The sequence below is a fragment of the Callorhinchus milii genome, unplaced genomic scaffold (assembly GCF_018977255.1).
Source record: "Callorhinchus milii isolate IMCB2004 unplaced genomic scaffold, IMCB_Cmil_1.0 Scaffold15, whole genome shotgun sequence".
Classification (NCBI taxonomy): domain Eukaryota; kingdom Metazoa; phylum Chordata; class Chondrichthyes; order Chimaeriformes; family Callorhinchidae; genus Callorhinchus; species Callorhinchus milii.
The window spans coordinates 509120-533247 of record NW_024704756.1 but is presented as its reverse complement, the minus strand read 5'-3'; the positions used below and the strand labels follow the sequence as shown (position 1 = coordinate 533247).

General features: G+C 48.8%; 1 protein-coding gene across 2 annotated transcripts; it reads left to right on the top strand.

Moving 5' to 3' along the window:
* On the top strand, positions 1-23470 carry LOC103190085 (proteolipid protein DM alpha). Of its 2 annotated transcripts, XM_007910735.2 has the most exons (7): positions 19-72; positions 11241-11427; positions 16803-16959; positions 17544-17706; positions 18992-19065; positions 21900-21965; positions 23047-23470. In XM_007910735.2, the coding sequence occupies exons 1-7, from the start codon at positions 69-71 to the stop codon at positions 23125-23127; spliced, it is 732 nt and encodes a 243-aa protein (XP_007908926.1). In that variant the 5' UTR covers positions 19-68; the 3' UTR covers positions 23128-23470. The 2 variants fall into 2 exon arrangements, with proteins under 2 accessions (XP_042196592.1, XP_007908926.1); XM_042340658.1 differs by lacking the exon at positions 11241-11427 and having other exon boundaries at positions 1-72.
* Positions 23471-24128: the final 658 nt, after the last annotated feature.

Here is a 24128-nt window from a genome sequence, read left to right as displayed (position 1 = left end):
GGGACTGTGGCTTTAAGAGCGTTGACTGCTCTCAGTGATGCCAGGATCGGGACAGAGTGGTGTCAGTGATGGGTGAGTGTGTCGAGGCTCTCGTTTCATGTGAAAATAAATCTTTAATCGATCGATTCCAACAACAACCAACAACAACAACAAGTCTTAGCCCAGAAAGTTTTTTTGCCCAAAGTTTGGGCTCAGGTTATTGGAGGTGGAAAGTGGGCAGTGTTTAATGAGCAGATTGTGGCAGCTGTTGTGGCGGAGAATTATTGTGTGTTGGGGTTGGGGTTTGGGGGTTTGGGGGTTGTTGGAGGGGGTTTGTTGGTTTTGCATTGTTTTGATGGGGTTTTCTGTTTTTTTTAAAAGTTTTTTTTTCTTCCCTCGCGGGGCTGTGCTGCGCTGTGTGTGCGTTTGTGGCTGTAAAGTGGGGCACAGGTGAAGCTGTTTTTCTCTGTGTTATGTGTGTGTGTCTCTCTCTCTCCCTCGGTGTGTAACTCTCACTCTTTCTCTGTCTGTGTGTGTGTGTCTCCCTGTCTGTGTGTGTGTGTCTCCCTGTCTGTGTGTGTGTGTCTCCCTGTCTGTGTGTGTGTGTCTCTCTCCCTGTCTGTGTGTGTGTGTGTCTCCCTGTCTGTGTGTGTGTGTCTCCCTGTCTGTGTGTGTGTGTCTCCCTGTCTGTGTGTGTGTGTCTCCCTGTCTGTGTGTGTGTGTGTCTCCCTGTCTCTGTGTGTGTGTCTCCCTGTCTCTGTGTGTGTGTGTGTCTCTCCCTGTCTGTGTGTGTGTGTCTCCCTGTCTCTGTGTGTGTGTGTCTCTCCCTGTCTGTGTGTGTGTGTCTCCCTGTCTGTGTGTGTGTGTGTCTCTCTCCTTGTCTCTGTGTGTGTGTGTGTCTCTCTCCCTGTCTGTGTGTGTGTGTCTCCCTGTCTCTGTGTGTGTGTGTCTCTCTCCCTGTCTGAGTGTGTGTGTGTGTCTCTCTCTCCCTGTCTGAGTGTGTGTGTGTGTCTCTCTCTCCCTGTCTGAGTGTGTGTGTGTGTCTCTCTCTCCCTGTCTGTGTGTGTGTGTGTCTCTCTCCCTGTCTGTGTGTGTGTGTGTCTCTCTCCCTGTCTGTGTGTGTGTGTGTGTGTCTCTCTCCCTGTCTCTGTGTGTGTGTGTGTGTCTCTCTCCCTGTCTGTGTGTGTGTCTCTCTCCCTGTCTGAGTGTGTGTGTGTGTCTCCCTGTCTGTGTGTGTGTGTCTCTCTCCCTGTCTGTGTGTGTGTGTCTCCCTGTCTCTGTGTGTGTGTGTCTCTCTCCCTGTCTCTGTGTGTGTGTCTCCCTGTGTGTGTGTGTCTCCCTGTGTGTGTGTGTCTCCCTGTGTGTGTGTGTCTCCCTGTGTGTGTGTGTCTCCCTGTGTGTGTGTGTCTCCCTGTCTCTGTGTGTGTGTCTCCCTGTCTCTGTGTGTGTGTCTCCCTGTCTCTGTGTGTGTGTGTGTCTCTCTCCCTGTCTGTGTGTGTGTGTGTCTCTCTCCCTGTCTCTGTGTGTATGTCTCTCTCTCCCTGTCTGTGTGTGTGTGTGTGTCTCTCTCCCTGTCTGTGTGTGTGTGTCTCTCTCCCTGTCTGTGTGTGTGTGTGTGTCTCTCTCCCTGTCTGTGTGTGTCTCTCTCCCTGTCTGTGTGTGTATGTCTCCCTGTCTGTGTGTGTGTGTGTCTCTCTCCCTGTCTCTGTGTGTGTGTGTGTCTCTCTCCCTGTCTGTGTGTCTGTGTGTGTCTCTCTCCCTGTCTCTGTGTGTGTGTCTCTTGTCGATGTCTGTCTCTCCCTCTGTGTCTCTGCTGTGACTATATTAGGAGAGAATGCGGGAGCAACGCTTGGACCAGACCATGGTCACCCTACCTCCAGCTCCCCCTGAGGGGGGTGGGGGGAGACAGGGAACCAGGGAGAGAGAAGGGGAGAGAGAGAAGCAGGGAGAGAGAGAGAGAGAGAGAACTAGATATTAATAAATATAATTAAATATAAGAAGATAATGACAATAATGTAATTCATAGAATTATGGAATTGTCCAACACAGAAGGAGGCTGTTCGTCCCATCGTGTCTGTGTCGGCTCTTTTAAAAAGAGCTTCCAAATCAATCCCACTCCCCCGCGCTCTCCCCATAGCCACCACAATAAAATTCTTCTCTTTCTGCTTCTCGCGCTCTCTCTCCCCGGTTCTCTCTCTCCCCGGTTCTCTCTCTCCCCGGTTCTCTCTCTCTCTAACCCAACTCAGTGGGAGCTGGAGGCAGAGATGCCAAGGGCTGGTCCATGTCTTCTCCATAGATGCTGCCTGACCTGCTGAGTGTTCCCCGAGAGTGATGAGGAATAAACTCCCCTGGGGGTGCGGGGTGGGGGGGGTGGATGTGGAGGGGGGGTGATGATACCAATAATCCTGGTATTTGATGTCACTGTCTTCATCTGAGGTGTCGCCTCGTAGCTTCACAGTAAAGTATAGTGATTATTTTTTTGTCAAAAGTGGCATTCAATTTGTGTACAGCAATATCCCTCAAACAGTCATGCAACAAGCGAGTTTCTTTGGGGTTTGTTGGTGCTGAGAGAGAGGGAGAGAGAAACTCCCTTCTGTTTTTAATGCCCACCTGAACAGGAAGCTGGGTTTAGTGTCTCAGTGAAGGTTGCAGCACAAGAGAATCAGCCTAAACGTGATTGAGATAACAACTTGCACTTATATAGCGCCCTCCATGCAGGGTAGCGTCTCGGAGCGCTTAACAGTGCTCTGACTCTGAACCGTGGGGGAGGAGGTGACTTATATGGTCGAAAAGGAAGGTTTTCAGGCCTTAATGCGGGGCATGAACCCCCAATTCAGAGACTGAGCCAGGCTGATACACCACACAGGGTAATGGGGATTTAAGTCTGCACTTAAACAAGTAGCCGCACAGGTGCCACACATCACAGGCTCACTCCTACGTGGGAAGAGTTCTCTCTCTCTGTCTCTGTCCTTCTCTCTCACTCTCTCCCCCTGCTCTCTCTCTGGTTTCCCCCCCACTCAGGGCGTGTGATTTTCTGCTGACGGTGTATATTGTTTGTTGGGGACAGTGTGTTCTGAGCTGTGTCTAATCTCCGCGGTTGCCTCGTGCCGGGAGAGAATAATGACTTTACAGTCTGTCTTCTCTTATCTGAGATTTGCAGTTTGGGTCAAGAATTTGCTGTCACATAGTTTGAATATTTGGTTTGTTATATATTTAATGTCTGGAATGTCCCCCTGACACTGAGACTCCAGCGTCTACATTTCCTGAAGGAGTTTGACAGTCATTCCTTCAACGCTGTGTCGCTGGCCTTCAGCGAGGCTTTGGCAGGGAATATGGTCAGGGTGAGGGGGAGGAGATAGTGGGGGTCTGTATCTTAATAACCTCCACCTTGAGACCCCCTCCCCCACACACTCTCTGTGAATAGCTCTGTGTAATGGGCGCTGTAGAAGCGTAAATTGTTCAACAATCTTGCAATTGGGAGCTCATTGTATTCTAGGGATGTTAAATATCCCGCGACACTACTTGAAGGGAGAAGGGAGTTTGCCTCTGGGTTTCCTGGCCAACAGTCCCCCAAATAAAATTAGTTGCTCACTCCATGGCTGTTTGTGGGACGCCGATGCGTACTAATAGGCTGCCACATTTGACCACAAAATTAAACAATCACTACACTTTTTACAGTGAATCCTGTGAAGAGCTTTGACGTGAAACGTGTTTCCCCAAATACAAAGATTTCTGTATTAAGCTGTTGCTTCTCTAAGTGACGACGCCTCAGAGCAATAGTCAAACCCAGGTCAATGCTTCAGGTACAGGGGGACACGAGGCCAGGTTAGTGCTGTAAAGGGTTAAAGTTGCCGGGCAGGGCTAAGGCCAGGACACTGACCGATGCTGTGATGGGGGCAAAAGTCAGGTGGGGGGGGGGGGTTGCTCCGAGTTGGTGACATGAGAGCTGAAGGTTTCTAATCACGTGGACAACTTAGCCCCACCTCCCCCGACCATTCCCGTTATTGGCAGGTTACAGTGGAGTCACACTGGTCACTGCCACAGTGTGGGGGCTCTGTCCATCTCCAGCCTCACACTGTGTGTGCTTTCCCTGTGTCACACTGAGAGTGTGGGGGGGGCAGCGGGGGCTCTGGCAGTGGGTGGGGGTCACGCTGACAATGTAGGGGGCTGAGCTGCGCTGATAGATGGACACTGAATGAACCACTTGTAATGATTTTTTGTAAAAAGAAACAAAGGATTGTATTTTCTGTCTCTGAGCGCTGATTAACCCTTCGTCTGCTGAAGCTTCAGGTGACAATTCGATAACACTCGCCTGAAGCTGTGGGAGGAAGAGAGCGAGTGGGGGAGGGGGCATAGGTGGGGACATGGATGATTTTGCACAGCCCTGACTCCCGGCGGGCAGGGCAAAACGTTCAGCAAATTTGCTTACTCCACACACACACCTCTGGTTGCCCAGCAGTAAGTAGGAACAGGTTGATTGTCGAAAAAGAAAAAAATATTGTCCACTTTATCCACAACTGTTTGTAGGACGCTGCTGTCCCACAAACAATTGGCTGCCGCATTTTGCCCACAAATATACAGTCACTATATATTACAGTATATCCTGTGAAGCGCTTTGAGGCGTCTCAAAGACGTCAGATATGATAAGGCACTATACCAAGTGCAAAGGATTATTATTATAACTGTGATTTGCAGCCGTGTCAGGCTGGGGGATAGGGGCTGATGGGGGAGGGTGTGAGCTGAGCAGAGAGCACGGGACACTGTCCTCAACCCCTCCTCGCGCTCTCGCTGCCTGGCACGGAGTTGGTGGAGCCGGAGGCTGGGCGATGCTGAATGGAGCCTTTGTCAGTGGCTTCCCTCCCGGCACATTGTTTGTGCTGTTTGACAGAGCTTCACTTTGTCTCAGCCACTCGGCAGCAAAGTTCATTGTTCCTCTCCCAGCTTTTTACCCCCATTGCCCAGCCTCCACTGTCGGACCTTTGCTGTCTCCTCTGGCTCACAACCTGATGTCACTTGTAACTGTAGATACCTCACAGAGTGTCTGTGAATCCAGGTCATTAGGTCATTAATATATACGACGAAAAGGAGGGTCCGTGAGGCCCTGTTTAACCTCCCCCACCCCCACTCCCACCAGGGGGACATCCCCAACCAAGCCACTGCTCCCTGAGGGGCAGAGAGGCCAGAGCTGCGCTGGGGTTGGTGAGGGGAATTGGCCGGGGTTGCATAGCACCCGCTGAGGGTGAGGGAGGGCGTGGGGACCAGACTGGAGGGATTTATACCTGAAAGTTACTCAGTGAGCACAGTTTGTGAGGGAGTTCATAGAATCGTAGAATACAGCGCAGAAGGAGGCCATTCAGCCCATCGTGTCTGTGCTGCTCTTTGAAAAGAGCTTCCAATTCACTCCCCCGCGCTCTCCACATAGCCCTGATCAACCCCACTCCCCTGCGCTCTCCCCATAGCTCTGATCAACCCCACTCCCCCACTTTCTCCCCATAGCCCTGATCAACCCCGCTCTCTCCCCATAGCCCTGATCAACCCCAATCCCCCGCTCTCTCCCCATAGCCCTGATCAACCCAAATCTCCCCCTCTCTCCCCATAGCCCTGATCAACCCCACTCCCCCGCTCTCTCCCCATAGCCCTGATCAACCCCACTCCCCCGCTCTCTCCCCATAGCCCTGATCAACCCCACTCCCCCGCTCTCTCCCCATAGCCCTGCAAACTTGTCCTCCCCAAATAATGATCCACTTCTCTTAAAAGTTGTTATCGAATTGGCTTCCACCACTCAAAGTGCTTCACAGGATTTACTGTAAAGTGTTGTGACTCTGTGTGTGTGTGTGTGTGTGTGTGTGTGTTAAAATCTAACCTCACTGTGTGGGTCTGTTTAATGTCTCATCCAGAAGTGCAGCGCGGTCTGTGGATCAGTCTGTTTGTACTGATGTGAAATGCTGGAGATGGTGCTGGGAGCAGGTTTGCCCAGGGCTCAGCTTCACAGCTCAGCCCCTCACAGGGGATCACTGAGCTGCACAATTAGCTCTTTGATTCTCAGACGCTCATTTCCATCCTCGTTTGTTTCCACTCGGTCCCACCTGCTGATTTGCGTCTCTCACGAGCTACAGAACTGAGCTCCATCACACAGTCTAACAGCACAGCCCAGACACGTAGCCCAGACACACAGTCTAACAGCACAGCCCAGACACACAGTCTTAACAGCACAGCCCAGACACATAGCCCAGACACACAGTCTAACAGCACAGCCCAGACACATAGCCCAGACACACAGTCTAACAGCACAGCCCAGACACGTAGCCCAGACACACAGTCTAACAGCACAGCCCAGACACACAGTCTAACAGCACAGCCCAGACACATAGCCCAGACACACAGTCTAACAGCACAGCCCAGACACATAGCCCAGACACACAGTCTAACAGCACAGCCCAGACACATAGCCCAGACACACAGTCTAACAGCACAGCCCAGACACATAGCCCAGACACACAGTCTAACAGCACAGCCCAGACACACAGTCTTAACAGCACAGCCCAGACACATAGCCCAGACACACAGTCTAACAGCACAGCCCAGACACATAGCCCAGACACAGTCTAACAGCACAGCCCAGACACACAGTCTAACAGCACAGCCCAGACACATAGCCCAGACACACAGTCTAACAGCACAGCCCAGACACATAGCCCAGACACACAGTCTAACAGCACAGCCCAGACACATAGCCCAGACACACAGTCTAACAGCACAGCTCAGACACATAGCCCAGACACAGTCTAACAGCACAGCCCAGACACATAGCCCAGACACACAGTCTAACAGCACAGCCCAGACACATAGCCCAGACACACAGTCTAACAGCACAGCCCAGACACACAGTCTAACAGCACAGCCCAGACACATAGCCCAGACACACAGTCTAACAGCACAGCCCAGACACATAGCCCAGACACACAGTCTAACAGCACAGCCCAGACACATAGCCCAGACACACAGTCTAACAGCACAGCCCAGACACATAGCCCAGACACACAGTCTAACAGCACAGCCCCCAGACACACAGTCTAACAGCACAGCCCAGACACACAGTCTAACAGCACAGCCCAGACACATAGCCCAGACACACAGTCTAACAGCACAGCTCAGACACATAGCCCAGACACACAGTCTAACAGCACAGCCAGACACATAGCCCAGACACACAGTCTAACAGCACAGCCCAGACACACAGTCTAACAGCACAGCCCAGACACATAGCCCAGACACAGTCTAACAGCACAGCCCAGACACATAGCCCAGACACACAGTCTAACAGCACAGCCCAGACACATAGCCCAGACACACAGTCTAACAGCACAGCCCAGACACATAGCCCAGACACACAGTCTAACAGCACAGCCCAGACACATAGCCCAGACACACAGTCTAACAGCACAGCCCAGACACATAGCCCAGACACACAGTCTAACAGCACAGCCCAGACACATAGCCCAGACACACAGTCTAACAGCACAGCCCAGACACACAGTCTAACAGCACAGCCCAGACACACAGTCTAACAGCACAGCCCAGACACATAGCCCAGACACACAGTCTAACAGCACAGCTCAGACACATAGCCCAGACACAGTCTAACAGCACAGCCCAGACACATAGCCCAGACACACAGTCTAACAGCACAGCCCAGACACATAGCCCAGACACACAGTCTAACAGCACAGCCCAGACACATAGCCCAGACACACAGTCTAACAGCACAGCCAGACACATAGCCCAGACACACAGTCTAACAGCACAGCCCAGACACACAGTCTAACAGCACAGCCCAGACACATAGCCCAGACACACAGTCTAACAGCACAGCCCAGACACATAGCCCAGACACACAGTCTAACAGCACAGCCCAGACACATAGCCCAGACACACAGACTAACAGCACAGCCCAGACACACAGTCTAACAGACACAAGCCCAGACACACAGTCTAACAGCACAGCCCAGACACATAGCCCAGACACACAGTCTAACAGCACAGCTCAGACACATAGCCCAGACACACAGTCTAACAGCACAGCCCAGACACATAGCCCAGACACACAGTCTAACAGCACAGCCCAGACACATAGCCCAGACACACAGTCTAACAGCACAGCCCAGACACATAGCCCAGACACACAGTCTAACAGCACAGCCCAGACACATAGCCCAGACACACAGTCTAACAGCACAGCCCAGACACATAGCCCAGACACACAGTCTAACAGCACAGCCCAGACACATAGCCCAGACACACAGTCTAACAGCACAGCCCAGACACATAGCCCAGACACACAGTCTAACAGCACAGCCAGACACATAGCCCAGACACACAGTCTAACAGCACAGCCCAGACACATAGCCCAGACACACAGTCTAACAGCACAGCCCAGACACATAGCCCAGACACACAGTCTAACAGCACAGCCCAGACACATAGCCCAGACACACAGTCTAACAGCACAGCCCAGACACATAGCCCAGACACACAGTCTAACAGCACAGCCCAGACACATAGCCCAGACACACAGTCTAACAGCACAGCCCAGACACATAGCCCAGACACACAGTCTAACAGCACAGCCCAGACACATAGCCCAGACACACAGTCTAACAGCACAGCCCAGACACACAGTCTAACAGCACAGCCCAGACACACAGTCTAACAGCACAGCCCAGACACATAGCCCAGACACACAGTCTAACAGCACAGCCCAGACACATAGCCCAGACACACAGTCTAACAGCACAGCCCAGACACATAGCCCAGACACACAGTCTAACAGCACAGCCCAGACACATAGCCCAGACACACAGTCTAACAGCACAGCCCAGACACATAGCCCAGACACACAGTCTAACAGCACAGCCCAGACACATAGCCCAGACACACAGTCTAACAGCACAGCCCAGACACATAGCCCAGACACACAGTCTAACAGCACAGCCCAGACACACAGTCTAACAGCACAGCCCAGACACATAGCCCAGACACACAGTCTAACAGCACAGCTCAGACACATAGCCCAGACACAGTCTAACAGCACAGCCCAGACACATAGCCCAGACACACAGTCTAACAGCACAGCCCAGACACATAGCCCAGACACACAGTCTAACAGCACAGCCCAGACACATAGCCCAGACACACAGTCTAACAGCACAGCCCAGACACATAGCCCAGACACACAGTCTAACAGCACAGCCCAGACACATAGCCCAGACACACAGTCTAACAGCACAGCCCAGACACACAGTCTAACAGCACAGCCCAGACACACAGCCCAGACACACAGACTAACAGTGCAGCCCCAGAGCGCAACCCCAGATGACTCAGCCGAACAGCGCAGCCCAGACGACATCCAGCCCAACAGTAAGCGGGGTCTCCTTGTAAATGAACTGGCTCCAAGGTGACATGCCTGGTAATGGAATATTGGAATCAAGCCAGCCCTCTGTAGCGGTCTTGGTAGCCTGGTTCCAGCCACAGTATTCCTGGCTCATCGGTAGGACTTGAAAGGGCAGACCAGTCGCTGGTGGCAGGGAGTCATCCCACTCAGCTCCTGTTAACCCTGCAGCCAAAGCCTTAACCAAAGTGGTCCCAGCTGGAGAAGCAGTGGGAAAGCTTATTGGACAATGCTCTCAATAGCAAGCTATGGGGTTTTAGCTGGCTAGACTCCAGCAGTTACCCCAAGCCCTGGCTCTTGCCAACCTGCGTCTAATATTTTCCGGAATTAGGTAAGCACGATGTGTCCCTCCAGAGAGAGAGAGTGGGCACATTCCACCCCAACAATCTATCTCTGGGATTTCCATGTGTAGGTGGGATACATGGAATTCTCAGCTTGGTTTGGAGGCTCTTAAGCAGATGATGTTAGACACCCGGCTGAGCAAAACAAATAACAGCACAGCCAGCGGGCAGCCGCGCTCTCTGATCCTGACAACATTGCAACTCATCTGTGCTTGCGCTGCTGCCTGGATTTACTATTCAGGTCTCAGCCATTCACAATCTCACCTCTCAGTCAAAGTTTGTGGGTTCAAGCCCACATCAGGACTATGAGCTCAGTGTCCAGGCTCCTTGGGGGGAGATGAATGGAACTGGACTGGTTCCAAGGTTTTCAGAAAAACATGTGCGGCCCTAACCCGGGACTTGCCAAGAACTAATTTGCTTCTTAATGGAATGTTGGAATCGAGCCAATCCTCGCTGTCTGGTTCCTGAGCTATAGATGGGTTCCCAGTATTCTAGAGCTCTGCTTATGACACGCAGTTTGCCCGGCTCATTGGCAGGACTTGGAAGGGTAGACCAGTCACTGGGGGCAGGGAATCCTACCTAACGGGTAGGGTTAAGGTTAGATAGCTGGACAAACAGCGGGAAAGCTTACCAGACAAGTAGTCTCACCTCTGAGTCAGAATGTCCCCAAGCCCCCAAGTTGGGACATTATACTCAGATACTCTCATGTAGAGTAGCATTGACCAAAAGAAAGTATAATTGGTCATTCACGTCATGGCTGTTTGTGGAATATTGCTGTGTACAACAGCACAGCCATATTGCCGCCATATTCACCTACAAATATGCAGTCACTACACTTCACAGCATGAAGTCCTCTGAAATGGATAACAGATAGGAATTTACATGTGTGGAACTCTGTCTGGTTTGAATACTCTTAAGCACGGTGATGTGTTAGAAATCCTGTGAAGCGTTTTTAGCTGTCGTAGATGATAATAATACGTTGCATTGAATGCAAGGATTTTTATTACTATTAATATTTGCGCACCAAGTGAAAATGTTTCTGAGGTACCATTTCCAAACCCGCTGTACTCTGTGCGTTCAAACCAGGTTTGAAACAATTCATCCATATATTTAAATAACTTGAATTTTTGGTAAAGGGCAACTTCTCCACAGCAAACAGCAAACCTCTGGCGCCACCTGAGGTACACCCAGTGATGTGAGGTTCAGGGATTCAGGTGAGCTACATCAAATACAAGGATAATTCTCATTATAATATATGTTCAAAGTGGTGTGGGCCACAATATTCTCTCGAATTAATTGGGTAACGGTCGGGTGGGGGTGAGACCGTGGATGGCTTTGAAGGTGAGGGATTGAGGAGCCAGTGTAGCCGGGCGAGGATGAGCTTGATCATTGTCAAAGTCATGGGTGAATATTGGAGGAGAGTTGCTGTGTTACCTCAGTGCTGATTGCCTGCTGTGTGCTTTGTCCCACAGGCTGCTTTCAGTGCTGTGTTAAGTGCTGGGGTGGGGTGCCCTTCGCCTCACTGATCGCCACGCTGCTCTGTTTCTCTGGGGTGGCGCTGTTCTGTGGCTGTGGACATGAGGCGTTGACCGGCACTGAGACACTCATCGAGACCTACTTCTCCAGGGATTTCACCGACTACGCTCTGTTGGCCAACGTGTAGGTCTCCAGCTCAGTGTTCAGCCTGGCGCTCAGCTCACCATCAGCTCACACTGACACCTCTATATAGTCTGATATTAAAACTGACACCTCTATATAGTCTGATATTAACAGTGACACCTCTATATAGTCTGATATTAACACTGACACCTCTATATAGTCTGATATTAACACTGACACCTCTGTATAGTCTGATATTAAAACTGACACCTCTATATAGTCTGATATTAAAACTGACACCTCTATATAGTCTGATATTAACAGTGACACCTCTATATCGTCTGATATTAACAGTGACACCTCTATATCGTCTGATATTAACACTGACACCTCTATATAGTCTGATATTAAAACTGACACCTCTATATAGTCTGATATTAACAGTGACACCTCTATATAGTCTGATATTAACAGTGACACCTCTATATCGTCTGATATTAACAGTGACACCTCTATATCGTCTGATATTAACACTGACACCTCTATATAGTCTGATATTAACACTGACACCTCTATATCGTCTGATATTAACAGTGACACCTCTATATCGTCTGATATTAACACTAACACCTCTATATAGTCTGATATTAACAGTGACACCTCTATATAGTCTGATATTTATGGTGATACCTCTATATAGTCTGATATTAATGGTGATACCTCTATATAGTCTGATATTAATGGTGATACTTCTATATAGTCTGATATTAATGGTGATACTTCTATATAATCTGATATTAATGGTGCTATATAGTCTGATATTAATGGTCATACCTCTATATAGTCTGATATTAATGGTGATACCTCTATACAACCTGATATTATCAGTGACACCTCTATATAGTCTGATATTATATCAGGGGTGGGAAAAAGATGGCCCACGAGCCATATCCGACTGCCAAATGATTCTATCTAGCCCGTCATTGTGTCTAGCAATAGAAAAAATTATAGTTCATTCAGTCCCAGAAAGTCGCACAAATTTCACATTTGAATCAGACCGGGAACATCAGCCAATCACACAGCTCAGTTGTGCGCAGCTCCCCTTAAGTGTTGAATGAGGCTGACGTCAGAAATATACGGATCAGCAAATTTTGAAACGCGCGGCAACCGCGGCAACACCTTTCACTGAAGAGGATGTTAATTAGAAATAAGTTTATCAAAGAAGCAGAGAGTAGACGCTGAAGACCAAATATTCAACAAAGAATGGACTTCTAAATATTTTTTTACCAGTGTGGGTGGAAAAGCTGTGCTTAATTTACAAAGAAAGTGTGACAGTGCTCAAAGACTACAATTTGAATTGCCATTTTGAGAGCAAACATGCTTAAATATAAGAACATTTCTGCCGAAGACAAAGGAAAGAAAGCTGATGAGATGGTTGTCCGAATGCAACAAGAGCAAAGCATTTTCACAAAACAATTTGCGTTCCTGGATGAGATTACAAGAGAGAGTTACGTAATTGCACACAAAAATCACCAAGAACAGCAAACCGTTCTCTGAAGGAGAATTTATAAAGGAATATATGGTTGACTCTGATTCAATTTTATGCCCAGACAAGAAAAAACAGTTTGAGAACATTAGCTTGTCAAGGCCAACTATTGTGAGATGTGTTGAGGCTATCTCTGAGAACATTTATCTGCAGTTACCAAATAAAGTGAGCAATTTTGCATGTTTTTCACTGGCACTCGATGAGAGTTGTATGTCAAAGACATAGCCCAGTTGATAATTTTTATTCAATGTATCAACAAACATGTGGAGTCCTGTAGCTCATTGTTTAGAGCACTTGCTTTGCAAGCAAAAGATCTGGTTTCGATTTACAGGAGGGTGAAACTTTGAGCAAGTTTCCTTACTCCACATATCACTCAAGAAAAAAAATGATAAATTGGTCATTTCAATCCACGATTGTTTGTGGGACACTGCTGTGCGCAATTGGCTGCCACATTCACCCACAACTATAGAGTTAATTCACTTTACAGTCTATTCTGTGCAGCGCTTTGAGACATTTAGAAGACGTGAAAAGCGCTGTATCAAATACAAAGATTATTATTATTTTGAGCTCACAGAAGAATCAACATCAATGCAGGTAATGAAAGATACGACAACTAGAGAAGACTATTTGGAGGCAGTAAATAAGTGTATCTTAAAATTAGGAGTGGAGTGGAAAAAATTGGTGAATGTGACCACTGATGGAAGCTCAAATCGACAGGCAAAAATGTTGGGTTACTGAAAAGAATTCAAGATCAAGTCAAAGAAACAAATCCAGAACAGAATATTGTTTTTCTACACTGCATTATCCACCAAGAGGTCCTCTGTAAGAGTGTTCTAAAACTAAGCCATGTCATGGACACAGTTACGAAAGTGGTCAACTATGTTCAAACAAGAGGATTAAACCACAGGCAGTGTGTAACTCTGCTTGAGGAATTGGAATCTGAGCACATGGATGTTCTGAATCACATGAGTGTAAGATGGCTTAGTTTAGGAAAGCTCTTGAAAAGAGTGTGGGAACTGAAAAAAGAGATTGATTTATTTTGAGGCATGAAACAAAAGGATTCGGATTTTCTACAGCTGAATAATGCGAATTGGCTCTCTGATTTCGCATTTCCCGCTGATATCATGGGCCATGAATGAACTGAATTCAAAACTGCAATGCATGCCTTTGTGCATGATTTGAAATTATTTATTTTATCGCAGATTACTGTTTGCGATCAAACCTTTAAAAAGTATACTTCGTCACTATTTGACTTACAGGCTGAATTTGCTCGCCAATTCCAGGATTTCAATTTGATCGAAAATGACTTGCCTTTGGTCTCTTCACCTTTTCATTTGATGTTGACAAAGCCCCATTTGACCTCCAACTCAAGCTTATTGACTTGCCCTGCAATGTGATCCATTGCTTGAGGAGCAATTCAAATCAGTGCCGCTTCCCAGTTTTTATTCTTCTCTTAATGAATATACCTTTCCAAAAATAAAGGCTCATGCCCGGAGGATGCTTGTGCTGTTTGGATCAACGTACATATGCGAGGAGACATTTTCTGTGATGAAATTCAATAAATCAAAACCTAGATCTGTGATGACTGATGACCACCTTGCAGCAGTTCTCCGCATTGCAACAAAGGAGACGATGCCTGACTTGAATTGTCTGGTTAATGCACATCAGTGCTTTCATTCTTCCCATTGAGTGAGCTTCTCACATTCTCATCAATATGTGAATAAATATCAAATAAATAAATGAGTTGTTTTTATTTAACTTAATTTTAATGAATGTCAATTATATAGACTTTATTTTATGCATGTGTGTGTAAGATTTGATTTTGAGTTATTATTAAGCATTTGCATCTATATTAAGTTTGTGGCCCGTGAAGCTTACCAAAACTGGTGAAGTGGCTCACCAGCTAAAATAATTGCCCACCCCTACTCTATATAGTCTGATATTAACAGTGAGAACCTCTATATGGTCTGATATTAACGGTGACACCTCTATATAGCCTGATATTAACACTGACACCTCTATATCTCCGCCAATACCTCTCTCCGAAAGCCGCTGAAACCCTAGTCCATGCCTTTGTCACTTCTCGTCTGGGCTATTCAAACGCCCTCCTCGCCGGTCTCCCATCCACTACCATCCATAAAATCCAGATCCGCCCGCATTCTCACCCACACCAAACTCTGCTCCCCGATCCCCCCAGTCCTGGCCAGACTGCACTCGCTCCTGTCCCAGAGAGGATCCACTTCAAGATCCTCACCCTTGCATTCAAGTCCCTGCTCTCCTCTGCACCCCCCGACCTCTCTGACCTCCTCTCTCCTCAAAACAGTTCGTGTTGCCTTCGTTCCTCCGGCTCTGGCCTCCTCCTCGTCCCCCGAGTCCTCCGCTCCACCCTCGGCGGCCGTGCCTTCAGCCACTGTGCCCCGAGGCTCTGGAACTGCCTTCCTCACTCCCTTCCCCTCACCCCCTCTCTTCCTATTTTCAGGTCTCAGCTGAAGACCTTTCTCTTCGACCGCACCTTTAGTCACCTTCCCCCCACCCTCCCCTGGCTCCTCCCCCTCCCCCCAGCTCCTCCCCCTCCCCCTGGCTCCTCCCCCTGGCTTGGCCCCGGGATCCATTACTGTGAAGCGCTCTGAGACACCATCCGGCGAGGAGGGCGCTATATACATCCAAGTTGTTGTTGTATAGTCTGATATTAACAGTTTTCGCCTTGCCCAGAGCACAGAGACAGTGCTCATCAAAGTCAAAAAATAACGTCCGCACTCTCTGTGCCCAAGGCTACCTCTGCCTCCTCGATCTCTCTGCCATGTTCAACACAGCCGACCAGGCCATCCTCCTCCAACACCTCTCCTCCGTCACCCACTTTAGTGGGACCTCACTTGCATGATTTGAGTCGTACTTAACCAACTCCACTTCATCTCAGCAAATGGTTTCTTCCTTGTCCCCGCCCTATCATCTGCGAGGTACCCCAGGGCTCCATCCTTGACCTCTTCTTTTCCTTATCTATATGCTCTCTCTGGGTGATGTCATCCGCAGACACTGGGTAAACTCCCACATATATGCGACTGACATACAAATCTACTTTGTCTCCTCCAGTACCAACTCCAGGTCCCCCTGATGTTCTATCAGCTTGTCTGGCAGACACCAGGGCCTGGATGAGGGAAAACTTTCTGCAGCTGAATGTGGACAAAATGGAAGCCGTACTCCTTGGCTCCCGTCATTGACCGCCTCCGACCGTACCTTAACTGAAACCCTTGTGCATGTGTTTGTCAACTCCCAACTCGTTTCTCAAACGCACTCCTCTCCGGTCTCCCCGTCTCCACCATTCACAAGATCACCTCATTCAGAACTCTGCCGACTCGGACCAAACTCCGAACCCACATCTCACCAGTTCTGGCCCAGGCTCCACTGGCTCCCCATCACCAAACGGATTGACTTCAAGATCCTGACTCTCATGTTCAAATCCATTAACTCTCTGGCACCTTCCGACCTCTCCAATTTCCTCACTCCCCAATGTGGCACCCAGTGCCTCTGCTCGACTGACACCGGCCTCCTGCTTGTCCCTCGCACTCTCCGCCCCACCATTGGAGGTGGCGCATTCAGCCACTACACCCCGAAACACTGGAACAGTCTCCTCAATCCCTCCGCCTTGCCCCCTCCCTTTTTTTCCAAGTTTCGGCTGAAAACCTTCCTTTTTCTCCCGTGCTTGAGGTCACCTCCCACCAGCCCCCCGACTCAGAGTCAGGCTCTGCTCTGAAATGGTACCCTGCGTGGAGAGCGCAAGTTGTTGTTGTTGACATCTATACAGTCTGATAGTAACGTGACACCTCTATATAGTCTGGTATTAACAGTGACCTCTCTATAGCTGGTTTAATGTTGCTGTGGTTGTTCCCAGGATCCAGATTTTCCAGTATGTTATTTATGGAACCGCTTCCTTCTTCTTCCTGTACGGGGTGCTGCTGCTGGCAGAGGGCTTCTACACCACCAGTGCCGTTAAGGAGATGTACGGAGAGTTCAGGAGCACCGCGTGCGGCAAGTGTGTCAGCGCCTTGGTGAGCTCTGCTCCTGTGTGAGTGTGTGTCTCCGAACCCCACTCGCTCACCCTGGGATAAGTACTCTGAGATGCTGCCCCATGTGAATGTGCTGTAGAAATACAAGTTGCTGTTCTCGTGTGTGTGTGTGTGTATATCTGTCTGTGTATTGGGTTTGTGTTGTGTGTGTGTGTGTGTGTGTCTCTCTATGGTGTGTATGTACTTCTCTAATCTAATGTATATATTGTATATCTGCTTACTCTCCAACCCACTACCTGCCTTCGCTCAACTGGCTCCGGCCTCCTGCGGGTCCCTCGTGCCCATTGATGGGTGGCCGCGCTTTCAGCCACTACGCCCTGAAATTCTGGAACACTCTTCCTCTATCCCTGTCTTTCCCCTCCTTCCCTATCTCAAAGTCATGCCTGAAGACCGTCCTATTCGACTGTGCCTATGGTTACCTCTCCCTCCCCCCGGCACGGAGTCCTGTCTGTCACTGTCAAGCGCTCCGGGACACTGCCTGCGTGAGGGTGCTACAAGTTGTTGTTATGTTATATCTGTATCCTTATGTCTCTGACATTACTGTTTTGCCTGTCCGCTTGTTACAGTTTATATTGCTGACCTACGTGCTGGGGGTGATCTGGATGGGGGTCTGTGCGGCCTCCGCTGTACCAGTCTATGTTTACTATAACATCTGGGCCACTTGCCACATGATGAGGGAGAACCCAGATAATGCCACGGACCTGGTGTGTGTGGATGCCAGGCAGTACGGTACGCAGCCACCTCTCCTCGGCGCTTGAGTGTGTGTGCGTGTGTGTGTGTACGTGTATGGGTGTGCGCGGGTATGTGGGTTGCGTTCATGTGCGTGCGTGCACTTATGTGTGTATCCCAACATCTCCTGTCTCCTGAAATATACTGATGTGTGATCGATTGAAATCTGTGTTCACTGCAGTGTGTGTGTGTGTGTGTACCTGTGTTAGCTGCAGTGTGTGTGGGTGTTTATGTGTGTGTGTGTGTATACCTGTGTTAGCTACAGTGTGTGTGTGTACCTGTGTTAGCTACAGTGTGTGTGTGGGTGTGTGTATACCTGTGTTAGCTACAGTGTGTGTGTGGGTGTGTGTATACCTGTGTTAGCTACAGTGTGTGTGGGTGTTTATGTGTGTGTGTACCTGTGTTAGCTACAGTGTGTGTGGGTGTTTATGTGTGTGTGTACCTGTGTTAGCTACAGTGTGTGTGGGTGTTTATGTTTGTGTGTACCTGTGTTAGCTACAGTGTGTGTGGGTGTTTATGTGTGTGTGTACCTGTGTTAGCTACAGTGTGTGTGGGTGTTTATGTGTGTGTGTACCTGTGTTAGCTACAGTGTGTGTGGGTGTTTATGTGTGTGTGTAACTGTGTTAGCTGCAGTGTATATGGGTGTTTATGTATGTGTGTGTGTACCTGTGTTAGCTGCAGTGTGTGTGTGTACACCTGTGTTAGCTGCAGTGTGTGTGGGTGTTTATGTGTGTGTGTGTGTACACCTGTGTTAGCTGCAGTGTGTGTGGGTGTTTATGTGTGTGTGTGTGTACACCTGTGTTAGCTGCAGTGTTTGTGGGTGTTTATGTGTGTGTGTGTGTACCTGTGTTAGCTGCAGTGTGTGGGGGTGTTTATGTGTGTATGTGTGTGTACCTGTGTGAGCTGCAGTGTGTGTGGGTGTTTGTGTGTATGTGTGTGTACCTGTGTGAGCTGGAGTGTGTGTGGGTGTTTATGTGTGTGTGTGTGTGTGTACCTGTGTTAGCTGCAGTGTGTGTGTGTGTGTACCTGTGTTAGCTGCAGTATGTGTGGGTGTTTATGTGTGTGTGTGTGTGTGTACCTGTGTTAGCTGCAGTGTGTGTGTGTGTACCTGTGTTAGCTGCAGTGTGTGTGGGTGTTTATGTGTGTGTGTGTGTGTGTATATACCTGTGTTAGCTGCAGTGTGTGTGTATACCTGTGTTAGCTGCAGTGTGTGTGGGTGTTTATGTGTGTGTGTGTGTGTGTGTGTGTACCTGTGTTAGCTGCAGTGTGTTTACCTACGTTACAGGCATCCTGCCCTGGACGGCCAGCCCTGGCAAGGTGTGTGGGCTGACATTAGCTGCTGTGTGTAACTCCTCAGAGGTAGGTGCTATATTTGCCCACAGTATCAGCGGGGGCAAGGCCCACAGTTTATGGTTTGACAAGCACTATAACTTGCCTCTTCTCGACTTGGTAAAGTGACTTCTGGTCAGCTTGTTTCACCCGCAAAATATACAGTCAATTCCCTTTACAGTATATTCTCTGAACAGCTGTGAGACGTCTCGAAGACGTGATCAGGAAAGGATCAAATTCAAGGATTATTATTATTATTTAGCTAAGATGTGTTGATTGACAGGCTGCTCCTCAAGCGGGAACAGATCATAGAATAATAGAATATTACAGCGCAGAAGGAGGCAATTCAGTCCATTTTGCCTGTGTCGGCTCTTTGATAGAGCTACCAACTAGCCCCACTCCCCCACTACCCCATTGCCCTGCACATTTTTCCTTTTTTTAGTTCTTATTTAATTCCCTTTTGAAGGCTATTATCGAATTTGATTCCTCCATCCCTTCAGGCAATGCATTCCAGACCGTAACAACCCTCTGGTTAACAAACACTTTGCTTATTGTGGTTTTCAGGTGGTGGATTTGAGCAGTTTGGTGTAGTTGGTTGACATTTCCAATTTATCTGTAGACGTGAGGTTGAATGTAGTCCAACTATGGATGAATGTTTTTCTGAATTCTGACTGAAAGGTCCTTATAAACCAGCCCTTAGATGTAGTCAGTCTGAATATGGAAACTCATCATCGTGCTTAAGATCAGACTGTACGTCACATACTACACCACCCTTACATGACAATTCGCGTGTCTGGAATGGAGTGCGCACTCTCTCCCCAAAGGAAGAGTATTCTGTGTACCGAATCCCAGAGAGTATTAGATGCAGGACCTCAAAGGGCCGACCAGTCACTGGGGCAGGGAATCCTCCCACTCAGCTGCTCTTAATCCTGCAGCCAAATCCCTAATTTACAGGTAGAGTGGTCCTAGCTGGACAAGCAGTGGGAAAGCAACCAGACAGTGATGTCAATGGCAAGCTATGTGGGTTTACAACAACAACAAAATTATATTTATAGAGAGCCTTTTACGTCGGGAGGACATCCCAAAGCACTGAACAGTCAGTTGTCAGGGCCCGAACATGGGGGAGAGGTGGTGTGGGGGTGAGGGAAGGCAGAGAGTTGGGAGGGAAACCAAAGGCACGATCGAAGAGAAGGATCTTGAGACCGACCTTGAAGGAGGCGAGGGGAGGAAGCGAGGCGAAGGGACCATGGGATGGAGTTCCACAGTGTGGGGGCAGAGAGGCTGAAAGCCCGGCCACCAATGGTAGGGTGGGTCGGGCGGGAGACATGGAGCAGCCGGAGCCCACTGAACGGAGGGAGCGGGCAGGTTGGTAGGGAGTCAGCAGGTCAGAGAGGTTGGAGGGGGCAATGCCATGGATGGCCTTAAAAGTGAGGATGAGGATCTTGAACTCGATCCTCTGGGGGATGGGGAGCCAGTGGGGTCGGGTGAGGGTGGGGGTGATGGGGTCGCGGAGCCTGGTGTGTGAGAGTACACGAGCTGCAGAGTTTTGGATGATCTGCAGCTTGTGAAGGGAAGAGTTGGGAAGGCCGATGAGGAGGGAGTTTCCGTAATCGAGCCTTGATGTAACGAGGGCAGCCTGAGGGGTGAGGCAGTGGCGGAGTCTGGCAATGTTGCAGAGGTGGTGGTAGGCAGTGTCGGTTATGGCGCGGATTGGGAGAGAAAGAACAGTTCAAACAGGTTTTGGACAGGCAGTCAGTCAGAACGCCAGTAGTTCTGGAGTTGAGGGTGGAGGCAGAGAGGGAGAGTTGTGTGTCATCCGCATACATGTGGAAATTTACCCCATGTCTGCGGATGATGTCACCAAGGGGGAGCATGTAGAGGGTGAAGAGGAGGGACTGAGGACAGAGCTGGTTGAGCTGGTTAGACTGCAGCAGTTACCACAACGCGCACTCTGGGGTCCCCAAGCCTTGGGGGGAGGAGCTGGGGGAGGGGGAGGAAGATGACCAAACACACGGTTGAAAAGAAAAGTCTCCAGGGATTTCCATGTGTAGGTGGGATGCAGGCGATGGGTTTCAGACACGCGGCTGTGAAAAAAAAGAGCTGAGAATTGTTTCATTCCCAAGACTTCTTTCATAATAATAATAAGAAGAATCCTTGTACTTTATAGCGCTTTTCACGTCTTCTCGACATCTCAAAGCGCTTCGCAGAATAGACTGTAAAGTGAATTGACTGTATATTTGTGGGCAAAAATCTCCTCGTCTAGTTTGTGTTGTTAGTATAAGTTAAGTGCTAGTACAAGTTAAGTGTTAGTTTAAGAGTTGGGGGTTGTTGTATGGTCTGCAAATGTGCCACGTGTTTGATTGTTAAACAGCCACTGTAACAGGGACACAGTTAGTCGCTGTGCTGTTTTTCCGAAATAATCGTTCATTTGAAAAGTGTCTTTCCTATCAGGATGACATCTCATTGAGCTTCACAGGATTTACTGTAACAGGTAATGACTGTATCTTTTAGCCAATTTGCAACCAGTAACATCCCATAAACAGCCAGGAGTTACAACAGCTTGCCTCATCTATCATAACATCTCAGTTTGCTGCTCTGCAAAGTGTATTTTTAGATAAATGAGCAATTAATCACATTGCACCAGAGGTCAGTGTTCCTCTCTGCAGGGTGGGGGGGGGGGGGGGGGGGGTGAATGCTGATGGAAATCATTGTATTTTATGGAGCTATCCTGGTTTCAACAGGATTTAATCAAGTGGTCAACATTTTGATACAAGTTGTTCTGTTCCATGTGTGAGTAATGCTGTCCCTCAGTGGGAAGGATAGTGGTGTTTTTCAATCTTGCCTTTATTTCTGTTTTTGTGCAGTTTAACCTGACGTATCATCTGTTCATTGTGACACTGGCTGGTGCTGCAGCCACCGTAATCGCTCTGGTGAGTAACAACTAAAGTGGGGGGGGGGGGGGGGGGCGTGTGTGAGTTCCTGAATGTGTGTGTCTGTGTGTATTTTCCTGTGTGTGCGTGTTCCTGTGTGTACCTGTGTCCACCTGTGTGTGTCTGTGTGCCTGTGCGCCTGTATGCGCGGGTTTGCCTGTGTGTGTGTATGCTCACGACTGTGTGTGCATGTCTGTGTGTGTGCCCGTATGTGTGTGCGTGCATGCCCATGTGCATTCGCGCACGAACATGTGGGAGCTTCTTGTTGTACTCCTGTGTGCGCGTACGCACCTATGTTTATATATGCGCCCATGTGTGTGTGTGCCTGTGTGTGTGTGTTTGCACCTGTGTGTTTTGCAGGAGCAGAATTGAAGCAGTGATGAAAGTGCTGTTAGTTTTTGGGGAGAGGCTGATATTGGTGCAGTTGATTTGACAGTGAGTTAGGCCTGGGATGAAGTCAGGCAGCACTGCTGGTGTCAGGGAGGATGTCACAGCTTCTTACATTGCAGGATTCTAGACTGGACACATGGATCATTTCAAACATTTCTTTAAACAGTTTCTGGAGCAAATCTGCCCTCGTCAGTGTGAGAGTGAGTGAGAAAGAGTAAGACTGAGCTCCTGCTCACAAGCCTAACTTTACAAACCCAACACAGAAAGATGATTAAACAATGATGATCTCAGGAAGCTGAGAGTCAGCATCAATGTGACACCAGCTGTGACCTGAGGAACAAGCAGTGGAGGCCATTTTGATACAGGTTCTTGTTTTGTAGACCTGAACCAGGGTGTGGGTATGCAGAGTAGTGACAGGGGAAGGGTATCTGAAGGATTGACGGGAGGGTGGGGTGGAGGACGGTTTTGCAGACGGGGAGGGAAGGATTCTGTGCCGTGTAATTGGAGCAGTGGTGGGTGGAAGCAGAAAGTGATGTGAAGAATCTGGGCCTCATTATAAGGTGGAGGACGCACTTGGGGTTGGGGTGGGGCATGTTTAAATGACATTAAGTGATGACACTTGGGTTTCTTGAACTTTAACAAGGTTTGTAACTTTGTTTTTTCCTTCCTTCTCCCCCCACCTCGCTGCCAGCTCACCTACATGATGGCCACAACCTATAACTATGCCGTTCTGAAGTTCTTGAGTCGAGAAGATTGCTGCACAAAATTCTAACCTGTCAAAGCATGGACTGCATGTCACACTGCGTGTCTCTCCCTCTGTGTGTAACTCTCTATCTCACAACCATTCCAGAACATTCCCTGAGGCTCCTGGTCACCCGCTGAGCCCAGTAACTGCACTGCATCACAGCAAGTCACCAAGTCACCATCATTTGGTCATCATTTACCTGCTGGTGTCGGGAGCCGAGTTACACTCTATAGTCACACACACACGGTTAACTATGTAATATTTTAAAACGCTTAAATATTGTCTAACCTGTTTTGGATATGGATGTAAATGTTAACATTCTGACTAATCTCACAATGCATGTGATCTATAAACAAAGCTTTGGAATGTCCACTGAAACGGTTTTGGTTTTACACAATGTCGGTCGTGCACTCAGTCCCCAGAGCTTTAAGAAGAAATTATTTCCACTGGTGGGTGGGTTGGTAACCCAGGGACACTGATTTAATGTAGTTGTTAAAAGAAACGGGAGGTGAGGAGAAATTTTTTCACACAGCAAGTTGTTGGGATCTGGAATGCATTGCCTGAAAGGCTGCGGGAAGCCAATTCGATAACAACTTTTAAGAGAGAAGCAGATAATTATTTGGGGCAGACAAGTTTGCGGAGTATGGGGAGAGCGCGGGGGAGTGGGGTTGATTTGGGTAACTCGTTTCAAAGAGTTATCTAGAACTCTGCAACTCGTGACCTCTCCCACACCAGGCTCTGTGACCCCATCACCCCCACCCTCGCCCGGCTCCACTGGCTCCCCATCCCTCAGAGTATAGCATTCAAAATGCTCGTCCGCATTTTCAAGCCCAGTGATATGTTCAGTGGTTTCCCTTTGAAAACTGCTTAGAAACTCGTGTATTTACAGAGACATACAGTTAGTAATGTTGAGGTGTACCTGCACATTGGTGCTGACACCCTCACTCCACACTGATACCTCAGATGTCTCTGTCTGACCCCCTCGGCAGTCAGTGTGACCAGGGAAGATATTTGCACGAGTGTCACAG